At 48.4% G+C, this 18,178-nt stretch overlaps 2 protein-coding genes across 3 annotated transcripts; both read right to left on the reverse strand.

The window, feature by feature from the left end:
* Nucleotides 1-779: 779 nt before the first annotated feature.
* EHMT2 (euchromatic histone lysine methyltransferase 2) lies at nt 780-12,077 on the reverse strand. Of its 2 annotated transcripts, XM_053472858.1 has the most exons (29): nt 11,946-12,077; nt 11,198-11,276; nt 10,440-10,571; nt 10,127-10,323; nt 9,831-9,903; nt 9,657-9,721; nt 9,224-9,373; nt 9,082-9,132; nt 8,747-8,855; nt 8,277-8,375; nt 8,000-8,145; nt 7,643-7,786; nt 7,092-7,312; nt 6,818-7,000; nt 6,596-6,702; nt 5,958-6,064; nt 5,738-5,860; nt 4,377-4,442; nt 3,953-4,054; nt 3,761-3,865; nt 3,439-3,593; nt 2,999-3,166; nt 2,710-2,854; nt 2,544-2,621; nt 2,339-2,454; nt 2,158-2,244; nt 1,856-1,934; nt 1,367-1,542; nt 780-1,207 (listed from the first exon to the last, which is right to left on the reverse strand). In XM_053472858.1, the coding sequence occupies exons 1-29, from the start codon at nt 11,970-11,972 to the stop codon at nt 1,033-1,035; spliced, it is 3,465 nt and encodes a 1,154-aa protein (XP_053328833.1). In that variant the 5' UTR covers nt 11,973-12,077; the 3' UTR covers nt 780-1,032. The 2 variants fall into 2 exon arrangements, with proteins under 2 accessions (XP_053328833.1, XP_053328834.1); XM_053472859.1 differs by lacking the exon at nt 4,377-4,442.
* A 1,168-nt stretch (nt 12,078-13,245) lies between these two features.
* On the reverse strand, nt 13,246-14,960 carry ZBTB12 (zinc finger and BTB domain containing 12). Its single transcript, XM_053472860.1, has one exon. It carries the CDS (start codon nt 14,898-14,900, stop codon nt 13,542-13,544), a length of 1,359 nt encoding a protein of 452 aa, XP_053328835.1. The 5' UTR covers nt 14,901-14,960; the 3' UTR covers nt 13,246-13,541.
* Between the last annotated feature and the right edge of the window lie 3,218 nt (nt 14,961-18,178).

The raw sequence follows: 18,178 nt of genomic DNA on the forward strand, positions 1-18,178 counted from the left end.
CAGCCGCGCGTATACCGTCGGCAGTTACATGCATGCCGTTTGAGAGCCGCTTAGAGCGCCAGAGCCATCTAGTCACCCCGGTGCGGCCCAGGACAGCGGGGATCTCAGCCGACGTCCGTCGTATCCCCGGGAGCAGAGAAGAGGCCATGAGTCTCAGGGGCAGCGTAAACACATCATTGGCTGTTGCCATAGAGCTTTATGTGATAAACCATCAGCGGAAGGAAGCAAATGCCAAGATCCGCCAAGGCTGTACAAGATTAACGGAGCGCAACCGATGCTTCGTGTAAATGGGACATCGCCTTTAATAAAAATGTAGATGAAATTACCGGACCTCAGAAACCGATTTTACATGAAATTCCGTACGGATTCGGCGTGATCCCCGCTGACGGATAAAAATATCCCAAATATTTGCCTTTCGTGTAACAATATTTACTGTAGCAGCTGAAGCGAATCAGAGGTAACACCATGTCAAATATATCCTGTGACAACGCGCGAGACGGCTGCCCGGGATGCGCAATAAATATAAATGTATATGTATGATGCATAATAATGACCCCTATAAAATAATGTATACATGGCACGGTCCAGCTCCTGGGGTCGGGGTGTCCAACGAACCCTAAATGCAAACACAGCCTATGGACTGAATGTGAGACGCAGCCAAATGCCAGTAAGGGATACACCGAAGATCTCTATACATCGAGCCAAGGTCATCCCATAGTGACCGGACCCTCTCCCACTCTCCAACCTTTTAGGCAGGCAATAATAATAATAAATAATAATAAAAAGAACGAAGGACTTTATTTTCAGTTGTAGGACAGGGTGCTTTACAAGACGACGATCAGGAAGGGAGAAGGTAAAACAAACCGATGCTCCACAGGCTCAGGAAAAAGACGAAAAGCGACGGATTGGCTGTGTCTCCGACAAAGAAAGGGTTAACAGAACGGAGCCGCATCTGGCCGGAGGGACTAACGGAGCCACAGGGAGCCCGGCGGGTGACGGGTTAACGGCGAGAGGCAGGCGGCCGGGCGAGCGTCACACCGGCTGAGGGGCCGGTGCCGGCGCAGGCACAGAGTCAGGGACCTCCAGGCGGGCGAGGCGGCTCTGCTCCAGGGCGATGGCTTCAGCCGAATGTTTGCACCTCTCCGACCCGCACTGGCACGTGAAGTATTTACTCTTAATATCCCAGAAGCGGTCGCCGTAATCAAATCTACAGGGAGAAGAGAGAGAGAGTGAGGAGAGAAGGGCAGAGCGGGGTAACGGAGATCCCTAGATTACGCCCCAACGCCCTCTTACCCTAGAATACGTGCTCTGCTGTCTACACGGCCCCCTCTCCACTGCTCTAATTATCGCCCTATGGCCCCCTTACCCCAGCTCCTCCCCGGCTCGGATATCCCTGCCGCTGAAGAAGGCGATGCGAGGGAAGCGCAGGTCCTGATGGGACATGAAGACTCGCACGGGGATCAGGTTGGGCTCGCAGAGATGGTTAATGAAACGGCTGACGTTGCCGTAGTAACGCGCGTCGATGCAGTACACTTCCCCATCCTGAACGAGAAAGCAGAGTGAATTCATAGAAAATTAATATTATATTCCGGTGAAAACATCCGGGCCGAGATCCCGCAGACCAGCGTCGGCCCTCGGAGGACAGGGTGTGAAGAGTCGTCTTATTGTAACACACGGCTCAGACACACGAGTACAAAACAACAACAACAACAACCTATAGTAAATAACTGCTTGATGCTGACGCCGTCACCGGTCAACGTGTTTTTACGCAATGCTGCAAAATATAGTCAAATGCAAGATCGCCCCCGGCAACCGAATACAGCTGAGCTCCATTCATTAGATGTTCGGGCCTCACCTTGTTGTCTAGATCAAATAAATAAGAATCGTCTTCTCTCACATCAGCTTCTGCATCCGAAATCAGCTCCCCCACGTACCTGGACAGAGGAGAGAACGCGGTGAGCGCAGGAGAAACGGAGGAGAAAGACAAATACGACGATGAATACAAGGATCGGAGAGCAACAGAGAGCGAAGAAGCAGATAGGAAGGAAGCAAACGTGATCTGGGGGCCGGGGGCCAGGCGGTCTGACGGGCCCCGGAACTGAGTCGCAGTATGAGGGAGCCGGAAGAATGAAAAGGAGAGAATGCGGAGAAACTCACTCGCAGATGAAGGTTCCTTGCGGAATGGCCTGAAGAGCTCTGACGCCCCAACCCATCTTAGCCGTGCGATACAACTGGAGCCGGACCCTGGAGGGGGGGGAGATGTACGGCGTTGGAATAGGAATACTCATACTCACACTTTCAAACAAACGAGTTATTGTGTTCCCTCCCTCACACTTACTTAATGCCACGCTGTACCACTCGGTTTTTGCAGGTCTGCCAGCAGGCACACGCCTGATTGCACTCAAAGATGAGCGGCGGCTCGATCTTATTGAATTCTTGAAGAAGGCGTCCATCCTGACGGGAGAATTAAACAGGGGGGGGAGGGGTTACTCCTAAATCAGACAGAGAGACGGCACTCATTGATATACCCAGCGTGCACTCACCTTGTCATACCAGCAGCGGATGCTGAGCTGCCCGCACAGGCAGTTGCTAGAGGAGCAATCATCCAGACAGCTGCAGTTCTGCGGAGAGGAGACGATGGAGGGTGAGGGATGGAGGGCAGTGGAGAGGCAGGAGGGAAGAGACATGCGGGAGATGATTATACGGTACCTGCAGGTGGGTTATGTTGCGATCGATGCTCATAGCCGACGTTTCACAGTTCTCTGACACATACTTATAGTCGTCTGGCGTTAACTCCTCGTCCACTCCATTAACGCAGGGGATGGGGACCGGTTCGTAGCCATGCGCGATGTCCCTGAAAGGACGTAAAGTTTGGGTGAGTGCACAGATCCAGACACACCGACTACTCACTACCTGCCACAGACCCCCAGCGGCTGTTAAATCTCAGCTGCGACCCGTTGCCCCTCTCTCCGCGCTCCCACCTCTACTGCAGACTCACCTGCTGATTATCCTCTCTGTCCGCACGGCTCGGTTGCTGATCCCTTGGCGGATCTTTCGGTTCAGCTGCAAGGCGTACCAGACATCGGTCTGCTCGAGGGTCAGGTCACACGGCGTGTCGCCCTCGTTGTTCCGAATTTCTGTGTCAGCCCCCCGAGACAGGAACAGACTGCAAAAGAATGAGAAAAAAATAAAATATTTAGAAGTCATGTTTTTGGGCCCCCCCCCCCGCTTTCAAAGGGTTCCCCAGCCTACCCTGCCGCATCAGATCAGGAATAACTCGCTCAAGTAAAGGTTTACATTCACGGCCCCGATGAGCCACTCTCCTAACAAACTGCCACTGCGGCTGATAAAAACCCATCATTTCCAACCGCGCGCCCCCTCTTATCTAATCTCCGGGGCTTTCCTTCACCCATAACCCCAGGAGGTGCAGGCTCTCACTTGACACATTGGATGAAGCCTTCTCGCGACGCGATGTGCAGCGGAGTGTCTCCGTGGAAGTTGACGGCGTGGATGTCGCACTGGGCATTGAGCAAAACCTCAGCGATGTCGGCGCTGCCCGTGAAGGACGCCCAGTGCAGGCAAATGTTCTTCTCCTAAAAGAATCGCCAACGGTCACCACCAACAGCATCGTAAGAGAAACGGGGGTGCGGGGGGGGGGTAATGAGTGACCGGACACACGCAAGCATCTGCGTCGGCCACCGGAAGAGGGAATCGGCCCTTACAACGCAGGAGGAACAAGAAAACGGTAACATTTACTGACGTTGTCCTGCAGGGTAACATCGGCTCCGCGGTTCAGCAGCATGCGGATCACTTCGATATGTCGGTGCTCTGCTGCCCAGATGATGGGGGTCCAGCCACCGTTATCCTGCAACAGCCGAGCAAAATAATAAGCGTCACCCACAGAGGCATTTAAAACAAAACTTGGGGGGGCTGATGGTAACTGCCACCTCACCTGGGCATTCACATTCACTTGCCCCGTAGACAGCAAGTAGTTCAGCATCTCCAGGTTGCCGCTCTTGGCCGCGTGATGCAGGCAGGTGGATCCATCCTCTTCCTGTACGGTGGGATGGACAAGGTCAGAGGTCAAATAACGTCCGCCAAATCCATTACGACTTGCCTATCGTTACTATCGCTAGAAGCATGCCAACTATTGTGGAACGGGTCACCTAAGGCAAGATCTTCTTTTCTTCTTCAGCCTAAAACTATAAATTATTTATATCCCCAGTGAAAATACTTATTGGTTCAATTTGTTCAAAATATTCTTCTATGAAAACTTTTAGAAGCGTTTTACAAAAAAACCAAAAACATTCACCAAATTTTTATAAACACCAAAAGTCTTCCTCTAAACCGAAAATAAGATAAAACAAGGTAAACACCTCGATCGTTCTGTTTTCAGCAGATTCCACACTTAATTGACTGTTATGGGGTTTGGCAACTTTCAACTGGAACAAAAAAGTAGGAGTTATTTTTTTTTTAAATATCAGGTCGCAATTCTGTATAAACCAGGCAAATCGCTCTCATTTTTTGCGCATCTGTTCTGGATTTCAGTTTCAATGATATGGAAAAAAAAACTAGCCCCAAAAATCAGGCAATAGAGCATCAGGCGAACCGGAAAAATGTCTTATATTATCGTCACCTGATATATAGTATAACAGCTAAAGAGCAAAAATAAAACTTTAATAGTCTTCTATTTAGTGTGAATATGTTTTTTCCGCAATTTTACTTGATTTCTTCCACAAAATAGGGTCCACCGATAACAAATACCCCCAATGTCCAGCAACATCCCCTGAGTAGAACCCCCCCCCACATTCAAAAGGCTTTTAATTTTACAAGGGAGCCAAATGCTCTTACATTCTACATTATTATTTCATTTTGAACTTTGGATTGGTGCGAAGGACGGTACCCTTTTTGATGTCATGGTGACATCACCATAGTCCGTTTCTTAGTAATTTGTTATAATATTTTTTTTTTAGAAGAGGGAGGAAAACGGTTTAATGTTTGATCCCTACTGCTGCTGATCACAGAGTGATCAATAAGCTGGACTCCATTGCTTTGCATTGCTGATCGCAGTACAGGTGATCAGCCATCAGGGCCTCATCAGAAGTTTCAGGAGGGTCCAGACAGACTCTCTTGTAACCTAATTATCTATGTTCTTCGGGCTCCTCCATTACTCCGTTGTAAACGGTGCTCACGCTGATACATGGGATCAGTCGAAAGACACCCTGATCACCTATGTAACAGCATCAAAGTTTCTTCGCTGGCGAGAAAACTCTAGGATGTACTATTATGTCCTCTGTCACCTAGGGCCTGTTTTATAGGTTGTAATAGTACGTTCTAAGGTCACTATTTCACTAAAAGAGAAACTCAACAATCAGAATCTGCATCAGAATACAAGCAAATTCCTTTCACGTTAACTTATGGTTCACTCTGTCGCATTAGACTGACAGACAAGCATCTGACTCCTTTTGACTCTCCAGAAATGTTTTCAAGACGTGTCTGCGTGACGAAAAGGAAAGGACAAAGTTTTATACAGAGTAAACCATAAGCGGTCAGAACGCGTGCGTTTCCGGACTATGCTTTCCAGAAACTTCCAGTCACTCGCTGTCTGCGCCCGAAAAGCATTTATTGGAGGGGATCTCAAACCATAGCTACAGCTGTGAGCCACCAAGAGCTAAAAAGATAAAAACAGAAATGACGGCCGTGATTGAGACGCCATATTAATCAGTTTCCAGGTTACCTGGTGGTATACGCATGCTCCACACTGAACTAGGTATTTCGCAACATCCAGGTGGTTATTCACAATGGCTTCTAGGAGAGGGGTTCGAAGAACTTTGTCGGTGGCATTAAAGTTGGCCCCGGCCTAAGGAAGAGAAGAGGGCGTTGTGAGAATTTGGGGAGGCGAAATATGAGTAGAAGAAAACGGAGAGAGATGTCTGCAAGGCAGAGGAAGCGGTTACCTGGACTAAAATGTGGACCATCTCTAAGCTACCCTTTTGCGCAGCAGCGTGGAGAGAACTTCTCTTTAACTGCTGATCGTTCAGGAAGTTGGCATCCTGATTATCCACTAAGAAGAACACAGAGCAAGAAATATCAACACGGTGATACTAAAAATAATTTAAAGAATTAAAATAAAACTGCGGAGTAATATAACCATTACCACACACACATATTTGCGATAAAATGATTTGATTTATGCACAAGTTAAAAGTTATGTATCCATTAAATAAAAACAGCCAGTAAGGAGGGGTAAGTGAACTGCACGGTGGGACGCATCAGGTTTTTTATATAAAAATACTGCGCATTGGCTCATTAACGTATCACAACGTACATTGGGAGATTTCATATTCCACTGAGAAAAGTTTATTTTTATGGTCAGAAAAAAATAAAGCATTAAGCAAATCTTACTAAAAGCTTTCGCTTTGCAACCTTTGCAGCAGCTTTTGTTAAAGACGCCCCGTGAAACCGGTCAAACCCAAAACTGTATATATATATATATATATATTTTATTTAAAATATTTAACTACCAGTGTGCAGTTCGCATGGAGGCGTTAAATTAAACAGAAGTTAGAAGGGAATGGAGGAGCGGGGTACTCACTGAGCATGAGTAAGACTTTCTGTAGCTCTCCTTGCTTCACAGACAGGTACAGCTGACGAGAGTTATAGCGAATCTTCTTCCTGCGGTCTCTCTTCTGTTGAGATAAGCTATGGAAAGGACAGTGATTTACTCCGACGGAAAGGCGTTATATGAAGTAAAGCAGGATGAAAGGAGAGATGGTGAAGCTTGGGGAGGAGGACCGGATGGTTATGTCTCTGCTACCTGTCTGTTTCCTGGGACGTTAAAGCTTTTTGCAGGGCGTCTCGGGCAGGTCCCGGCGGTAACCCTATGGTACTGAGAGATGCCCCTGACGGCAGAATGATGCAAGGACCTTGTTCGCTCCCATTCACCGTGGAGTCTTCTGAGACTGCGCGTTTTCCGTCCCCCACTCCACGCATCCGAGCGCTGAGAGAGAGGTGAGAATGAGATGGCAGGTGAGAAATAGTTTCATTTTAGCAGAATTTTGCTGGTTGACAGGTGAAGATCTGAAGCTCACCTAGGCTGGGTTGTGTCTGCCCTGCCCAGGCCTCCGCCATCGTGGTTGGACGGGGCAGGGACTGGAACAGGGATATCTGCCTTCGCTATTGTGATTTGCTCAGCTTCTGATGCATCCTCTCCACAGTGAGGGCAGAAAATAATCCCATTCAGGGGGGAGACGCAAGCCTTGTGGAAGCGGTGGTTAATCCGGAAATCAGGATGGCATTCCAGAAACGTTCCCTACAAATAAGTGACACACTGGCTACAAATCAAATAAGAATTACGGAAAGGGGTTATAAATGCAACAGGCAACTGAGAAGCCCCTAGAAGGGGTCACACAACAAAAAATGTAATGCATATCAGCGACATTTTATTGAATGGAGGCACTAAAGATGTCACATTATGAACATGCAAAGCATTGGGTTACTGTAAGCAGTCACATAATGAGAGCAGGGTCCTGCAGGGCTTCTGCTGTTATTAGGACTGACGCTGTAAACAGACGGGAGCTTTACAAAGAAATAACACACAAGTCGGGTGTATTAACATGACCAACGGAGCGTTTTTACTTACGCTGGTACAGAAATGACCGCAGCCTGGGCAGCAGTGATGTTTTACCATACTGGCACGGTGATTCTCACAAAGCACCATGAGGGGAACTCGACTCGATGGCCGCATTGTCTCCCGCTTGGTTATAACAACGCTGCATCCGCTCAGCTAAAGAGGAGAAAGAAAAGCGTGTTTGAGAAACAAAGGGCATCGAATTCCATCTCGACCCGCAGCTCATAGTCTGACCCAGAGACCCTCTTTGCCAGGAGGTTACGTTGTGATAAACATTGTAAAACTTGACCCTTCTATAGCCAGTTTTCTGCAGCCTATCGCAAGAAATGATGCAGCATGCGTAGTGTTCATGTGTTTATAGACACTCACCTCTCCATCCACACTCTCCGTGGCCATACAAACATTATTGGCCTGCTCGCAGACTCTGTCGACGCTCGGAGCCTCCATGCGGCAGCTGCAAAGAGGTAGCTCCTCAAACCGCTCAGTGTCCATGGAGCTGGACTCATTACAGACACCTAAAAGACGAATTTAGAAGGTGGACCGCTTAGACTTCAAGCCAGGATTTAATGTAATTGAGCTGGGGATGCTAGGAGAGCGCTGTGAAAGGTCTAGTACCAAAGACTAACAGGTAAAAAGCAGCACTTACCTGTGTGATTGGGGGAAAGCGTCCCTTCATTGGGTAGATCCAGAGCTCCAAGAGGTACTTCTGTGTATTCACTGTGCGATCCCCCAGCAGAGCTGACAGCTGCAAGAACATGACGACAAGTTGAGTACTAGATCTGGAATTATCACAAAACAGCCATTTCCTATCTCATTCCATCACAACCCATGCTTGTCAACTCCTGCCAGCAGCGTTGGGGCGAGTTAGTGCGAGCCTGGCACGATTGGTCAAAAGGAACGTAGGGCAAGCTATGTAAACATATGCCCCCCCCCCTCCTGTCTTTGGGTCTTCTCACACACCAATGAGGACCTATATATGAGATGCGGGAATAACGCATGAGCTTGAAGAGCTGTACCAGGGTCTGGCAAAGGATGTAAAACAGTCAGCCCGCTGAACTCTACCAAGCAGTAAGAAGTTTTCCTTTCTAGCCCAAGGCATTTAATTCCCTGCCTCACCTGTGCCTGGCTTCTCTCTCTCTCGCCTTTTCCGCTTCCTAGTTGGCTTCAGCCAGGCCTTATCCATCTTCCATTTTTTCTTATTCTTTTTCTTCAAACTGCTTGAGCTCTGGGTGCAAAGAAACGCAACGATGATCAGGCTGACTGCTATAGGATAGCTTCACTGGCCCCCCATATCAATGCGTGACCTTATTCAGCAACCCCTGCTGCTTTGGAGGCTGGAACAGAATACTGCACGATCCTATTTTTTCTGATTGACTTTATTGCTCTACCCATCTTGTAGCGATGGCGCCAATTAGCTTCACTGAACCCGGCCACTGTTTTTTTACACTCACCCTTTCAGACTGATTGCCAGATCCTTCCTCTTCTTCCTCCTCTTCCTCCTCCTGCAACCATCAGAACACCATTAATATTCTTGCTGTTGGTGGTTTCATTTCTCATGTTCCCACCACTCTCCAGTTCTGGTGCCCTCCTCACCTTGCTGTCACTGTCACCTTGCTCCTCAAGGGACAGGCTATCATAGAAGAGGCTGAATTCTGTCCCGACCTCGGGCTCCCAGTCTTCGGTTTCAGCCCCACCTTGGCCACGCGAGGAACCAGGAGCAGGAGAGAGGGGTTGTGAAGTGCCCTGTGTTTAACAAACAGTAGGCGTTATATATGACAGAGCTGTATAATACTCAGCTACCAATGTGTTACCAAATGCACCAGATTATCATCATTTGGGGACTTTGCCCAACTTTTCCGCTAAACACCGGTATCTTTAAGCTTAAGGCTTCAAATGGCACACGGACGGAAAAAAGCCTACTGAACAGAGGATTTGTAACAGCACTATAACAGTTTTTAGCTCCGGGTACAAACCCCCAGGGCTTGGCGAATAGAACCTATTACACTTTACTGCATTTTCTTCTCACCTCAATCGATCTATTAGCCAAAGCTTCTTTCCCTTCAGAGGAACCGGACCTCTTCTGAGTGGAGTCTACAGAAAGACAAGGAGAAAAATAGAAATGTATTAGTTGGGGAGTGATAGCCCTCCTTTAGTAAGCTTTATGAAACTCATCAACATTCACACATTCATCCCTCTCTACCTGGACTGTCTCGCTTCTCTGTCTCAGCCTCTCGTCTCACTCCATCTGCAGTGAAGGCACCTTCACCCGCCACCTAATATATGACAGAAATAGACATCATTAGTAAACTTGCGCCCACAGACCAAGAAAGTTTCAGATTCAGTTTTTTGGTCCATTCGTGTTCAGACAACGCATTTTGTCTCCTGCCCTTTCCGTTCGGACGAAATTCAGAGGGCTTTTTCCATTCGGAAATAAAATCTGTTGCTGCTCGTCCTCATTCACTCGCTCGCACTCTCGCCACCCGTCTATATACGCACATTGCCTGCCCGGGGAATGGTCTTCCTGGCGCGATGCACTTTGTCTCCTCCTTCCCTGGTTATACTCAGTAGCCTCATGGCCAAGCTCTGCGCAGCGTGAGGGAGCTTCCCCGTCCCAGTAAGGGACATCTTGGCTCTGCTGGTGACCGGGGAGGAAGAGGAGGAAGGAGGCGTGGGGAGGGACTTGGAGGCATGGCCTGGGTAACAGAGAAAATGAGTAAATAAACATTATGACATGTATGTTTTCCCCAGGTCATATTTCATATGCCACACAACTACAAAACATGTACAAAACGTCACTGTTCCCTCTCACCTGACAAGCCCCTCGCCACAGGGGAAAACGTGACACTCTCCTTCTCAGCCTCTACCTTGTCATCCTCATTGAGGGTCACATTCACTTGTGTTGCATTTTTATTATCCCCAGCGGCTTCTGCTTCAGAATCATCTGTAACGCAAAAAGAGATTATATATATATACACATAACGCAATAAAAACAGCTACTATGAAACCTATTAAAACTACCTGTAACACGTTTGTTCTGAATTCATGAAATTGGCTTGAAAGTAATAGAATATTATCTGAGGGAAACCAAGCGGTTGGGCTAAAGGAGGTAAAACTAGAAAATTAATATGCTGTTGCTGGTCAAAAAGCACACGTTATTATCTTTACAATGCTGGGTCGGCACCATAATAATCCAAAAACTGCATCAAACAGCAAGTTTCTATGGCAACAACCAATCAGTACTCGCTTGTGTGTCACAAGACAAACGTTCCTGTCACGAATTATGAATGATGAGACATTGTACATGATTACAGGCTTGCCCTGGGATTAGTTTGGTTTCTGGTGCTTCAGCCTCCTCACCAATGAGGCAAATACTGCATGGAATGGCTCCAGGAACTATGCAGCAACATGTCACCTACTAGCCGTCTACTACGGGCTTTATACGTAACATACTCACAGGTTAATGAGATACACTCGGGTTCCTTCAGACAGTCACGTGACCAACCCTGTCCAATTCTATGACCTGCTCATTTACATATGAAATTCACATCTATATACAAGTAAACATACCCTGCTTGGTACTGGCAGACACCGCCAAGCCATCCCTCTCATGAGAAGCGTCTGTCTCCGGCTCCCTTACCGGCTGGACCTGAAAATGAGAAGAACAAGGAGTACATACAAGTATAAGTAGAGTACATAAAACCATGTTACTTTACCCCCAAAATGCCCCCTATATTGTGCTTTTTGCCTACCATTCTCTGCATATAATAGCTTCTACCCTTCTCCTGCTCCCAGGTACCTGTCGCTCTCCCCACTAACCTAGTCTTCAGATCCTACCCTGTTATGCCAACCTGATGATGGGCATTGTAGTTCATGGCAAGCTGTCTATTCCTTTCTGCATGCCTTCGTCTCTGCTCCTGAACTCCTTGTACCCAAAGCCCTGCATCTATAACCTCTGGGCTCCATAAGTTTTTTTCCTCCCCACACAGCCGGCCCTCATAATATAATTCCCCTGCCCACCATCCTTCAGCATTACACTTCTCTGACATCAGCCCCATGATATCCCACCTCAAGTCCATAGCACTATCATTTATTTCACGTCACCCATAATTAGCTGGCCACATCAGCCCCCGGCTATACTATTGCCCCCAACATCCACCAACTCCTCTACATCACCCTTCTCATCAGTTCCCCGGCTAGTATTATCCTCCCCATTCCCAGCTCGGCCTCGTTCGTTTCCTCGCACCTGTCTTTATCGCCCTCCCTCCCACATCTCTTTACATTTCCCTCTATTTAATTCAAATTTTCCTCTTCTCACCCTCTCTCTTTCTCCCGCCGTCTCCATAGCTCCTTCACACAGCTTCCCGTCCAGCCCCTGACCTCACATCCGGGTATCGCCTACCCTGATTGGCCGACGCAGCCTCTAGAAAGCAGCTCGGCCGCAATGCTCCTTCGCGCTCTCTGATTGGCCAATTGGTTACCATAGAGAAGACATTCTTCCTTGCGTTCCATCGCCTCGCTAGCTAATTCGTTAATAAAAACTCAAGCCTCGTTCCCAAAATATGCGTTCCACAGGAACTTTATTAGTGTCCTGGTAGGCTAACAGTATTCCAAGCCTCGTTATTATGATTAATCAATCTTAAAAAAGGGATTTTCCCCATTTTTTTCTCTATTAGTTGCTTACACCAAATAGTCCGAGAAAATCGTTTCACATCAATAATTTTAGTTTTTTTTGTTTTATGGCTCAGTTAATAAACACTTAATTATGTATTTTTATTTAAAATGATATTTTATTTCCACCTACACATAGTAAAAAACTATAATTATATATATATATATAAACTATACATTGCAAATGTAGATGTTTATGTTGTTTGACCAGGTGACTTTAACCAGAAAATAAATGTGATTTTATTAAAGTCCTGTATTATCCATTTAACCTCTTAACTACAAAAAAATCTGCCCGTTTACCTTTAAGAATGAGCTATAATAATACAGTAGCTATTTGTAATGAGTCAGATTACAATAGGGTTTTAACCCTTTAGCCGTGGCTGCCCATGGAAAACCTATACCCTTAGGGCGTTACAATCATGGCTGCCCTACTTGATACATGTTAACCTCCCTTTGGTTATATGTGTACCGTAGCTGCTCTCTACTACTTAGACTGTAAGCTCTATGGGACAGGACTGACCAAGGGCAGCACCCTCAGCCAGCTCCCACTGCATGAAAAGGTGTGTTGTGCCGCTTGTGACACTATATACGGCAGGTCTTTATTTCTGTGATATGCAAAACATAAATCAGAAGAAATGTAAAAAAAAAAAAAAAAGGCGTGCGGTGCCTTTAAGGAATGACGTAACGGGATATGATGTCATAACCCGGCATACTGTCTTAAATCATCACCCAGCCAGCCACCTTCTATCTCCTTCCCACTCAAACTCCCCATGGAGTGTAAGCTCACAAGAGCAGAGCCCGCTCCACCTTCTGCCCCGAGTATGTTTCACATCATACATGTTCCACCGAAACAGGTCGGGAAGCGTAGACAAATGCTTTGCCGGTAACGTATATGCCGCATACATACACGACACGCAAACGGCATCCCAAAAATAAAACGCTGTCAGCAAAATGTAATAAAACTATAATTCATAGCACAATTATGAAAGAATAACACAGTCGGATGGCATGGAGGCTGTAACGTTAAAATAGTGGAGACGGAGGAAATTAAAAAAAAAGCTCTAAAGTCTATTGGCTTAAAGGCGAAAACGGTAATTTTAAGTAGGGGTCGGTCTAAGGGCGACGTACCCGCGGAAGAGGTACGTTTAAGAACCTGTGAAACGAGATCAGGACGTCGGGCAAGCTCATCGCCCCCTAAAGTCTTTATAAAGGTCCGCATAGTCCGTACTATTCGATCTATCCATCACCCCACCACCACGTTGATCTCGGCCATGCCGGCCTCTAAGACGTTCTGCGCCGTGGTCTTCCCGTGCTGCTCTTTCAGGTGGCGGCGTATGGCCGGCTTGTGGGCGAACCTCACGTCGCAGTAGGAACACCGATACGGCCTTTCGCCGCTGTGCAGGTTGAGATGGTCGTGGAGCGTGGACTTCTGCGTGAAACATTTCCCGCACAAGTGGCACGTGTGGGACTTCACTCCCCGATGCACGTTCATGTGGCGGTTGAGGTTGCTGCTGTGGTTGAACTGTTTGCCGCAGCGCGGACACATGAAGACGAAGTGCTGCGCCCGCATGTGGAAAACCAGCTTCTCCACCCCTTGGAAAACCTCATCGCACTTACAGCACCTAACCGATTGTCTGTTGCCAAACCTGGCGTCCCCGATGATCACCGAACACGACGTGCCTCCTAATCCACCGAGGGCGCTCCTTGAGCCTCCATCTACCAGGACGCTGCTTTGGCAGCCGCCGGTTCCTCCATCTAGGACCTCTTCTTCTTCCTCGTGATAGCTGCTGGGGATAATCAGCACTCCCTCTCCTCCTTCCACCTCATCGCTGTATATGGCCTTCAAAATTCCACTCTGTTGGCCATTCCCATCACCAGGTTCTCCTCCTTCCACGGTGGAATTAACTAAAGCCTCTTCTTGTTGTGCCAAAGAACTCTGCTCCTCTGCTGCCTTTCCCCAAGATCGAGCTCCCTTCCCTCCTCCCATGCCGGCCTCCACTTTCACGATACAGATGTCCGAAGATGACCCTTCTTCTTCCTCTTCGTCTTCACATTCATCCTCTTCAGGCATCAACAACATCTCTTCCTCGCTCTCCATTGCCGGTCTGGCCTCAGCCTTGCGAGGCCTACTTTTCTCGAAGGGATGCATCGGACGCATCGTCGTGGTTGGTGCGCGAGAGGACATGACTTTGTTAGGACCCCTCAACCCAATTTTTGGCTCAATGAACTGCGTGAGAGCCTGACGGCATTTCTCCACCACGTGCTCCATCTGGAGGTAGCTGGCGGCCGTCAAATAATTCACGATGTCCCTCACCGAGAACTCTAGGAGACCTGTGTAACAGGAAAGGAGAAGGTCCGAGACCACCCTGGGTCCATGCATCATGGATACCTGTAACTCGGAGCCGGGGTTTAATAAAAACTGATCTCTGAGGAAAGGAGAACACGCGGCCAAAACCACGCGGTGGCCCCTGAACTTCAGTCCGTCAGATAGAACGGTCACGTCGCAAAAACGTTCCTCCGAACGCAGCTGGTTCATACTTCGCAGCGCGGCTTCCTCGTGGCCAGGAAGTTGGAAGCGTAGAATGTCAGGAGAAGAGGCCATCTTTGTTGTGGAAGAAAGAAAGATGGTTACGTTAGAATAACGGAGTATGGAGGAGCAGGTGGACTGTTAGAAGGTGTGTGACCATGTACTCCAAGTGAAATAAAGCCGGTGGTGAAATCCCGTAGCCGTTTCCAGGTGACCGGTGGCCTTCGGGGATTCTGCTTGTTATAGGAAAAGATGGTTCTCTGTTGTGTTTTTTGGGAAGAAAACACGGGATTTTAGCTCAGACCTTTCAAGAGCCCGGACCCAGCTGCCAAAGCTGAAGGGCACATCGATAAAACCAAAGAGGAGCTTCTGTCTTCCAGGACATCTCACCAGAGCCGCGCGTGTGAGGGGACGCTCCGCGAGGATCCTCACAGAATCCGCTTATCCTACACAGAAAAGATAATCGAGTGAATAGACAAAAACCGGACTTATCACCATAGAAACCGATGAAACGGTCCAATAACATAAAGCCGATTCTGATGAATGCCGCAGGTAACTGACTGATCCCTGCTTAATAGCATCATTATTACTATTGTTTTATATGGCGCCACCATATTCCGCAGCGCTGTACAATTATTAGCACAGTTTGTGCGATATGGAATTCCTGGCCAGGAGTTTGTGATAGACTGCGGCAAATTCTGGCCCAGGCCAACCCAACCAGGCCTGTCCTTCTTCACCACGGGCAGCTCATCCTATTGGGTCATGAGGCTCCACGGACCACCACAGCTCAACGGGTGCCCAGTGATGGATGTTTACAGCACGGAGGTCTGCACATCCCCCGTAGTATCCCCCCCTGCACCGAGCTACCGAATTTGACATAACATGCCAGGGTTCTGCAACGCAAGCCTTCCTCAGGTACGTTATGCCAAATTCGGTAGCTCGGTGCAGGGGGGATGCTACGGGGGACTTAAAGACAAAACGGGTAATAGGGGGGGACATAAGGGATGATCCCTCGGTCTGGTCTTAGATTCAGGAGCCGTATGTCTATCCCATGCACGTATGAATTCCCTCACTGTTTTAACCTCTACCGCTTCTGCTGGGAGGCTGTTCCACTTATCTACCACCCTCTAAAACATTAGTAAAGCTCACATTTTAACTTTAAAACAACCTGGAAGGAAAAGCGTTTTGTTTATTTACTAAACCTAGAGTTTAGAAGATACGTTTTGTTTCAGAACTAAAGGGCAATTTGCTTTCAGTGACAGTCCCAGTGAATGCGCTGCTCCAGCGCGGTCAGTGGCACTAAGTGTTTCTTCATAGGCACTGGCAGCAAAGGGGTTAATGGCCCAAGGTCTTGCACCCTTTCAGTGAAATAGAGTAAAAGTCTGCTGCGTGAGAAGGACTACAACTCCCATCATCGCCACCCAGGTGGTCTGGGATGATGCTGGAGAATAATGATTCAAGACAGAACCATGCAGCCTGTGGCTGGGGATCGGTAACTCCCATCATCCTCGGGTTACTTGCAGACGGGGGGTGATGGGAGTTATGAAGCCCTGTTCTGCCAGGTCCTTTAAGAAAAGTTAAAGGGATGACCCCTGCGAGAGGTGGCTTCCAGGCAGGGCAGGGGTTAACAGGGTGAAGCTGTGCCCAGGGCAAAAAGAGCGGCCGTTACGACCACAGGGGGTATTCGGGCCCCAACTGCCTACTTTCTGCCCACTCTCTCCCCATCCCTTTCTGTTTCCCCCCCTTTAATTTAAAGGTATAGACACACATTACCTCCACACACAGGGCTGTCCTCTCTAGCTCCTCCTCTTCCTGTTCCTCTCCTTCCTTTCCCTCCTCCCCCTCTCTATAGGATTTAAAGGGACACTGCTGGCGGGACTGGCTGCCTGCGGGGAGGGCTGGAGCGGCAGGCACAGGCACAGGCACAGGCACAGGCACAGGCACAGGCACAGGCACAGGCACAGGCACAGGCACAGGCACAGGCACAGGCACAGGCACCCAAAACCCAGGCAGCCACGGAAAGGGGGTTATTGTCCTACTGTGTAAAGCACACAATGGGTTAATGATGTGTGGTGATACTGTACACACCGCTCCTCGTGTTAATTGTGGGCTGGGAAAGCCCGGGACCAACTGCTGGTTCCAGGGCTGGGAAAGCGATGAGATATTCTACCGGGACCAGGGCTGGGAGAGCGATGAGATATTCTACCGGGACCAGGGCTGGGAGAGCGATGAGATATGCTACCGGGACCAGCTACCGGTGCTAGAGCTCAATACATCGCGTGGTGTCTGGATGCATGGATAAGATACGTTAAAAATTCTGCCCCTGACCCGAGATACCCGGGGTATGCAGTAGAGTGGTTTGGCTGTAGTAACGCTTTTTTTAAAAATAAACCGCTAGAGGGCGATGTTAAGTTATTTTTCTTGAATAAATATTTTAAATTTAAAAAAGTTTTATTAATAAGAAAAAAAGTCTAATAATCCTGGCGATCCCTCGCCCCGCGGGGTGGATTCCCTGCCAGGTCCACGAACCCAGTGAGAAGAATCCATCTTTTCCTATATCCTGAACGCGGGGCAACCGGTACGGGCGACCTACGTCCGCGAGGCCATCGGCTGCTTGGGTGCTCCAGCCCCGCGGAAACATTTATATACATAAAGGGATTTAACAAAGTACGATAAACACACGAGGGCCGGAGGCTTAGATGAAATGGAAGGAAGTTTTACTCTACTGAGAGGGTGGTAGATAAGTGGAGCAGCCTCCCAGCAGAAGTGGTAGAGGGTAATACAGTGAGGGGATTAAACATGTATGGGATAGACATACGGCTCCTGAATCTAAGACGAGACCAACGACTGATTAAGGTTTGAGTCTTTACAGTGGAAGAAACGGGCGACTAGACGAGGGCCGAATGGGGCCGATCTGCAGGCAGTTCCGATGTTTGTAACGATTAATGGGACGGTTCTGTTCTATGAAATAATTGCTGCCTACAGTCCGCCTCTCATGCGTGGAACAGTCTCCAGAGTCACCAAGTGCCCCGAGGTTCCATAAAAAGTCACTTTCCGGTTCCGTGGTCGTTCCTTAATACCCTCCTGATGGGAGGTGGGGATTAAATAAGCAAATCCATGGCAGAAAGTACTGCAAAGCAGATCACTGCAGATCATACGAGGGGGTCTCGCTCGCTGAGTGCAGCGCCCTGGACGGAGGCTTTGTGGGGGTCGGAGATACTGGGAGTAACGCTTAATGATTAAACAAAACCACTGGCAGCCGGGCCGGCAGCTGCGGAGGTTTACTGAGGGCAACGAGCCGAGAGCCAACAGAAAGAGCGGGAATCCCAGCCGTACCAGGAGGTTCTTCAGCA

This window comes from Spea bombifrons, chromosome 8, assembly GCF_027358695.1.
Source record: "Spea bombifrons isolate aSpeBom1 chromosome 8, aSpeBom1.2.pri, whole genome shotgun sequence".
Taxonomy (NCBI): domain Eukaryota; kingdom Metazoa; phylum Chordata; class Amphibia; order Anura; family Pelobatidae; genus Spea; species Spea bombifrons.